Source organism: Poecilia mexicana, unplaced genomic scaffold (assembly GCF_051168715.1).
Source record: "Poecilia mexicana isolate PSO_F unplaced genomic scaffold, ASM5116871v1 scaffold_20, whole genome shotgun sequence".
Lineage (NCBI taxonomy): Eukaryota > Metazoa > Chordata > Actinopteri > Cyprinodontiformes > Poeciliidae > Poecilia > Poecilia mexicana.
The window spans coordinates 15568711-15577118 of NW_028263389.1; the positions used below are offsets into that span (position 1 = coordinate 15568711).

General features: G+C 38.8%; 1 protein-coding gene across 2 annotated transcripts in view; it reads right to left on the reverse strand.

Annotated features, from left to right (window-relative positions):
- LOC106916092 (phosphatidate phosphatase LPIN2-like) overlaps positions 1-7388 on the reverse strand; it is a 16595-nt gene extending 9207 nt beyond the window's left edge. Inside the window, exons 1-4 of one of the 2 annotated variants that reach the window (XM_014984127.2) lie at positions 7281-7388; positions 2088-2288; positions 910-1005; positions 33-322 (exon numbers count right to left, since the gene is read on the reverse strand). In XM_014984127.2, the coding sequence (XP_014839613.2) occupies positions 33-322; positions 910-1005; positions 2088-2279 (578 nt within the window). In that variant the 5' untranslated portion in view covers positions 2280-2288; positions 7281-7388. Of the gene's footprint in view, positions 1-32; positions 323-909; positions 1006-2087; positions 2289-4569; positions 4761-7280 lie in introns of those variants that run through there. The other variant, XM_088001525.1, reaches the window with a different exon arrangement.
- Positions 7389-8408: the final 1020 nt, after the last annotated feature.

Genomic DNA, 8408 nt, shown 5'->3' on the forward strand with positions numbered 1-8408 from the left:
AAACAGCAGATCAGAGTGTGGTTTATGCTGACCTTCCACTGTTTGCATGCTGCTCCTCATCCGAGCTGCACTCACACAGCTCCTGCTCTCCTCCTGCACACGTCGGCTCCTCCTTGCGTGGCTCGGCTTTGTGCTTCCTCCTGCGTCGCCTCTTCTTCCTACCAGACGAGCTCGGGCAAAGCTGAGGATTTGCCGAGTCCGTCTCTGGGACGACAGGGGGCAGGCAGCTCTCTGCGGACCCCGTGCATCTGGATTCCCTGCTCCGGATCAGAACCTCCTCGGTGGGGATGGGTGACGTCACCAAGTGGGCAGGAATTATCTCCTATTTCAGAGAGTATATTTACGCAATGATCAAAAAAGACAGTGCCTTGGAATGGTTTTCAAACCCTTTGATTGTTTTTACATTTTGTCACACGACAACTACAAGCTTTTCAGAGGAATTGCATGTGACAGACCTACACAAAGTAGTGCATCATTGAGAAGTGAAGGGAAAATTATCTATGGTCAGAGTATCTGGAACCCATTTCACTTTGATGAAGCCCAGTGCAACTGTTTCTTTGTAAATTTAAGGAATATTGCACAACAGCAAGTCTGTTGACATGGTGTTTAATAGTCCTGCACTCTGCAAATGTGGCAAAAGGCGCTCAAGCTTTGCAAAGACATTTGATTTTCTCTGTGTGCAACGCTGGTGGAAAGAAACATTTGCAGATGTTTTTGGAAAACGTTTTTAAAAAATGTCATTTTCCTTCCATTTCACAATTATTCACTATTTTTGTTCTGTACTGTCACATAAAGCCTTAGCAAAACACACAGATGAAAGAGCTCAGGGGGATGAATATTTTTGCAAGTTATTGTAAAGGTGAAACATAGTAAAATTAACTAATTGTAATTAAAAAGTGCGAAACTCACATTGCTCCGCTCTGCCTCCTGCACAAAAAAGGCCTCTCCATTGTCTCCGAGCTTCATGTGCAGCTCCACAGGTTCCCCATTGACCTCAATGTCAATCTGCAGAATCAGAGTTTCACAACAACACAGCACCTTACAGTGAGGCAAGTCCCCGTACTCAGATTGCTTCAGGTTGAAACAAACAACAATGAGGCTTAACAGAAAACCACAATCTTAGCATAGCTCTGTGCCCCAGATTTACCTGAGGTTTTGAGCTGAGCCACAGAAAATGGACGGACGATTTTTACCTGCGCATTAAGCAAAACCGCATGCATATAGCATGCAGCTGAAATAGTTTATTCACATCTAAAGCATGGGAAATGTTACATGAAGAAATGATCTGAAACTCAATCAAATTGCAAGATGCAGAAATTTTACAGTAGAGAAATACGAAGCGAGTCTGTTTTCTCCCATGTGCGATCTCTACAGAAATGAATGCTTTAAACCACCAGTGAAACCTGCAGACTACTTCCTGCACAGTCTAACACTCATGTAACTCTACAGCAGATGATATTACTTTTCTGAATGGGGCAAACTGAGATTTGAGTTTTAGCTGCTTCTTCTTCCCTTCTAAGTACTCAGTAGGCTCCTACAGAGTCTGTATGTACGGGAGACTCTATGAATTGTTGGCTGTTGTTATCGTTATGAGAAACGTTACATTAGACTTGGTCCAAGTGGCTAGAGTGTCAAAACGTTGCAGCACCACTTGAATATATTTTTAGTCCAGTTAAAGTACAAAGGTCTCATCCAACAATTTACTCAAGACTAAAACATCATTTGCTAAAACTGGCTACTCAGTTACTGAGTAACAGTGAACACAGTGTCTGGCTTACTTGGTGAATAATACAAGTTCTGGCATTATTAAAGAAACAAATAAGAATAGAAAAAACCTTTTTATCATCATGATAAAATAAATTCAGGCAAAAGCAATCACAAAATGCCCCTTTTTCACAACTACAGCTTTGAAACTCAATACTTATATTAATTAATGCATATATATGTAATAATAGTGCAAAGTACTTCTCAATCTTGTTCACAAGATTAGGCAAATTCACCTCGATATAGCAAAATCTTCCCAAAAGATACTAAAGAGATCTCAGAAAGCTGCAACCATTTGATTTAAACCAATATTAGAAACCCACCACTTTCTCCCTGGAGCGCAGGACTCCTAGTTTTCCGAAGCGGACGTGGAAAGGAGAGCAGTGGAACGTCCCGTCAGGCTGTCGGACCACAATCACGTCAATGCAGCCTGACAGGGTGGCCTGATTGATTCCTTTGTACAACTCCTTCACCGTCACCAGAACCTGGCCTGCCAGCTGGCCCACATAGTTCATGGTGTTCACCTGTAGGAAAAATAAAACAAATCAAATTAATTTTTAGTTCCATTTGACTAAAACAAATCAAATTCATTTTTAGTCCATTTGACTAAACTCTGACTTTAAGATGTGTTTTTATTTCTTTTTTATTATTTTTGGCCTATCAGGTCACTGTCCCTGTAAGAAGGCTGCTGTTGCTCAGAATAGCCCGTCCCTAAACACACTGGTTCTGTTCCATTTCCCTTTCAAACGGTCCGGAAATGATCAGGAGTTTGTCAGGGGCTCTGCTAACCGAGGACGTAGAGGTGGGAGATCCAAAATAATCTAGGAATCAACTTAGATTGGATCAAATATTAAAGCGATAGTTCAGAAGTTTGAAGTGAGTTACTCATAGTTGCTCTGTATGACTTTCTTAGCATCTTAACTTATTATAAATGCAGCTTAGTTGGTCCAGGAGGATGAAGTTAACATCCTCCTGGACCAACTCAAATTATTTTCAATTTTGCTTGTCCTGCATTTACAGGGAAGCCAGATTATTTTCACGGCAAATTGGGGCAATAGGCGGTGCACCACTAATGATCTTCCTGTGTAAAATACACAGGAAGATCACTGCCTCTGACAAGATAAACAGACTTTGCAGCTAATTTCTAATCTTGACAGAAAATTAGTTTGATTTTGTAGATTAAAGCATGTTTTTTTTTTTTGCATCTCAAATCAAACAGCAACATTAATCTGCGATTTAAATACATTGAGGCCAATTTCTCCTTAAATGTTGGCTTGAGATTGGCAACAGGTCAAAAGGCTTTTACATAGTTTTTCTTTTCTTTTCAGTGGTAGTAAATGGGCCTCCTTGCAAAATTTGGCTTATAAGACAATTCAAATGGTTTTAAATTATACTAAGCATATGAAATCTAATAAAAAAACAACTTGTTTTGCAACAGAAAGGAGCATTTTGTAATATCTATGACCCATTTTTTAAATTAAATCTTATTGAAAAGAAGCTTCAACCATCTTGGCTGCAAGTCTGTCTGATTAATTAACTTGTCTTTTGCCAATGGTTTCATGAAGATCCAGAACCGAAGAACTGCGCTGGTTTAAACTGGGTCACAAGATATTTTTAGTTCTCTGGGTTCAGTTTTCATCTGGGCCTGTCACTAAAAACTGCTGCTCTCCTCTCTTCATGTCTTTTGACAGTTTAGTTTGAAAGTAAAGGATCTACATTCTAACAGCAAGCAGAAATAAAACAATTCCCACCCAAAACTTAATATGACACCATTAGTATCAAGTCTTTTACATATCAGACGTTCAGTTCTAAAGTGAACACTTCCTCATATTCTGCATCGCAACCAAACAATCTACAGCATACAGAGAAGAGGCAGAAAATAATTACTTCCATGTCAGGTTTCTATGTTTTAGGTGCTTCAGGGAGTGTGTCTGCAAATATCTGTGTATGTCATTTCTGGTTTGAAACTGTCTAAGTGCAGCCAGATATAACAGAAAACACTACAGAAAGTATGTTAATCTTACTGATAAAGAGAAAGGCACAAAAATGACTCAATTATTCTTACAATATTTATCTAGGTTTTGTTGGAAAAGTAATTTTGGGTCTTATTACTTAATATTGTCTAAAGTGGCTTCAGTCCACCTTTGACTTGGAACAAAACAAACAAGGTACCAAAAGTTCTGGTCTAAACGGACTATGACATTATAAAAACCTCACCTTTAAGCAAACAACTCAACATTTCATAATGCAAATTATTATCTGAATCAATGATAAAAATAATTTCAGGAGAATTATGATGAGGCAAGTCTGGCTGAACCTCACAGAGGCAGTAAAAGACATTACACAACACTTCCATAGTACAAAATATTAAGAATATTAAGTGTTTTCTTCAGAATATGTAGTCAGGCTTTGTGAAAGACCCTCCTAACATCACAACAAATAAGGGTAATGTTTTCAAGCCTGTGTCATCACTGCTTCCGACACACCTTCCTTCCTCTGGTGCCTGTAGTGTATGCCTAAAAGACAGCGCTGACAAAAGTATATTTTCCCGCCTTGTTCACAAATTGCTCCTGCTAAAAATCATTAAAGAAATGAACAATAAAAGGTTTAGGGAATTAAAGTCTAAACAGTTTCAGACATGTTTAATCTTCCTTTCAAGGGTTAATCAATTCAATTGGTCTTTTTTTTTTGTTTGTTCCCTCATTCTGACAACCATGCAACATTTGTTTCTACAATGACAGAACTTGACCGAGGAAGAAAAGAGGACATCTCCTAGTCAAAAGCAAAGCCATGATTTGAACTAACCAGAGTCCAAGGGGTCTTAAGGTGCAGCTGCTGGTTCTTCTCCTGCTCTGCTGGTGTCCTTCCTGAGACCTCCATGTCACATCAGCATCATTAAGGTAAACTACAAACTTTTCCACTACAGCATTTTCCTCTGCTAGCCTCCTCTTGTCAGTGCCACAGTTTCTTAGACCCTTCTGCGTGAACTTTGAGGGAAAATTACCCCCCACCTGAACTCTAAAATGCTTACATAACTTGGCACCAGGTCCCGGTCACCACCATCCTGTGCACCAGAAATCTCTTTAAACATTGCAAAACAGCTTGAAGGCACAATTTACTCTTTTTGATTGAGTAATAGTTTAATCGCTTGAACGAGTTGGATGTTGGTACCACTGTGGACTAAAAGAACTCGTTCAGTTTCCTGATGACATGACATGTAAACTAATTTCTTACACAGTGACGGTAGGACAACAAATTTGCCTGCCTAGTAATTAAAAATAGAGCTACAGCAAGATCCAGGGTCTTCTATACTGATGACATTACACTGTGAGCATTATGCTTCTGAGGCTTCACCTGCACATTACAGTAAACCTGATCAATAATAATTTAATAGACAAAGCAGATATGTCTGGTGTTGAACAATAAGTCACCCCAGACAAGTCTGCATTATATTTAGTTGGAATTTGACTACCTGGTGGGGTGCCATCCTATAATAATGTGATGTTTAGGAAATAAAACCTTTTGATTTCCTAAACAGTAACAAATACTCTCTCGGCTATACATTTTGCCAGAAGATTATAGGGGAAAATCTTAGACTCAACAGAAAGAACGACAACAAAAAAGAGTCAATAGACAAACCATGGAAGCTGTTTGTGAGCATAAAGTTAACCAGCTAAGAAACTGCTTTCTTCAAAAGCAGTTTTTATTTCTTACTTAATCACCATCAGCATAAAATGTCTGATGAGGCATTCACTGCTCTTCCTGGTTTTTTTTCTGTGACAAGTAAATGAGAAAATGTTTGACTGCAGATGATGTCTGAGTATTTTACCTTCCTTTCAATTAACCCAGTGGTCTCAAACTCCAGTCCTCAGCACACCTGGCTCCAACATTAGTTATTTAGTGGAGCTCTGTAGAACTTGACTGCATGCCAGTGAGGCAGGTTAGCCTTTTTAATTCAAGCATGTGTGACAAGGAACACATCTAAAAGTTGCACGACTTTGGTTCTCGAGGAATGCAGTTGAAGACCACTGCATTAACTACATCATAGCATTTGCTTTAAGTGACTTTTTTGGTCACAACAACATACAGTGTTGTGGGAAAAGTACCTGCAGATCTACAGCTGATCTGCAGTTCTAGCCGCTTGACAGACAGTGTTCTAGTAATATTTTATTGTTCCATGTGTTTTACTGCACTGCTATTAAACCCATTAAAATGCTTATATTAATAGTTCTCCAAAAAAATTACCCAGTTTTCAAACTTCAACATCGGTTGATTCACTGCATCACCGAACTTTAGCTTTCACTGGGAAACACTGGACCTAAACTAACACCACAGCATGGTGAGAGTAAGAAGATCCAGGAGAAAACCATACCCCTTGTTACCACTGAAATAAATGTCAACCTATATCCACTGTTATAAACATGCTTTTTATTTGAAAACAAACATGTATACTCTTCATTGCTAAGTAACATTAAGCCACACTTCCTCTTTTAGAAAGAACTGTTTGTCTGTTATATCAGCCTTAATGCATTCTATTTACAGAGTTTATTTTTGGGTCCTGGGAGGGTTACAACACAAAGTGCCCTATGCTTTATCAAAGAAATCCAGCACGCCGAGGTCCCGTCTACTCCCTCTCTCTGTCTCTCTCTCTATCTCTGTGGGGTGACATTACTAACTCTTAAGAAGTGTTAATCCTGTTAACAAGATTAGGCCAAATCTAGCTTTCCCTGCCACTGCACGTTTCTCCCACTGACTGGACAGCTTCCCCATGTCACTGCAGGATAGCCATGGCTGCTTTTGTCCTCCTGAGTTTGTGACTTGTTATTTCCAACAAATGGCTCCTGACTGATTTAATGTAGTTACTCACTGGATCAGACAGTTTACAACCTAATTATAGCTCTGTTACTGAAAATAAATTACAGTATTATATATATATATATATGTGTGTGTGTGTGTGTGGGGGGGTGTGTGTGCGTGTGTGTGTGTGTGTGTGTATATACAGTGGTGTTTTTTTCCGGAGGTAGTTGGGTAATTTGAAAGTAACAAATTAATCAGCTCATTCAGCAATATTGTGCTTTCCTGTGTCATCTGGTTTCTGGGAAATAGCCTGCATCAGCCAGCATAGAAGGGGAATAAATGTTGTTTATGTTTATCATGATCCTATTTACGTGTCAACAACACAATCTACCAGTAATGTGAGTGGACATCTTTCAATTAAACATAAAACGCTAGGATGCTTATCTCCAGAGAGGTTTTTCGTAATCTAACGCGAGTTTTACGAGAAGTCAACACAAAGTAATAACTAAGACGTAACGAGCGTGTCTTTTACATAAAACATAAGTTAACCTGTTTTTGTCGGTTTGGTTTAAATTCACGGCTCGAAACTTTAAATGCTGCTATTAAATGACAAGTCGGAAACCCTTCAGTGACGTCAAAGACGGGAATCAGCGTTTTCTTTTATTTTCTGAACCTGTTGAGGAGCGTACAGTGAAGACGGAGCGCGTAAATCTTCCTACCTGCAGGGAATGGATGTCCTCCGGTAGCAGGCAGACACACGGTCCGTGTATCTGTTCCTCCGACCGGCACTTGTCGGTTTCCTCCGCTCCTCGCCCTCCTGCTGCCGCTTTCGGTTGATGATCACGTGACCGGCACGCGCTGATGCGACAGCGTCGCGTAAGGACAGGTGATGAAGCTGGAAAGCGCTTTCTTCTCCACAATTACTTAAGCTATAATAGCCACCATATTATACTGAACTGCGGCAGCTTGTTACATAGTTGCAGCATATTGAACGCAGTCATTTATTTTTCAGATTCTCTCGTATGGAAATTAGGTTTAGGGTATTAAAATATCCTGGGATAGTGGTGTCTAAAGTTTCTGTCTCTTGTGCAAAAAAAGTTAAAAGGACCCGAGGCCCAAATAACAAACCAACAACAACAACAAAAAAACTATTATGATTCTTATTTTTAACCTGCTCGACAGAATATGAGAAGCTGAAGTTGGTAGCACTTAAAGATAAGCAGATATAAGCAATAGGGATGGATGAACAAAATATCGAACAACTTATTTGAATAAAAATATTTTATTCAAATAAGTTGTGAGATTTTCTGTGGGGCAACGGGTGTGTAAATTATTGACAAGGGTTAAACTTAACAAGGGCTTTTGCACATTTGGCTTATTAAAAGATAGTAGTTTGCTAATTCTTTAGGGCTCGACCAAAAAAAATGTAAGAGCAGGATTTGGGTCAGTCTTTCTTGAATTAATTAAAATGAGATTTTGGGGCACCAAATTCAGCTTTTGAATAAAAGTCATCGGATGGAATAGTCATGCTTAGAATTAAAGAGATTTTAAACAGTCTTTTTAAAAAGACAAGTACCTCATGTTGTACTTAACAGTTTCAATCGTAAGAAAAAAAAGCTTCATATATATATATTTCTTTCACGAAGCTTGGCTTTTAATCACACTAATCACACTTTAGAGTTTTTGGATTGATTACATTTACAAATATAAATGTTATCAACAGAAATTTTCTGTTGCTATATTAAAATTTATTTACATACTGTGATAAAAGCAGGATTACAAACAGGGACAATTAGGGCATGGTGCATTTCCAAACAGCACTCTGTTAAACTTTTACATGATAATTG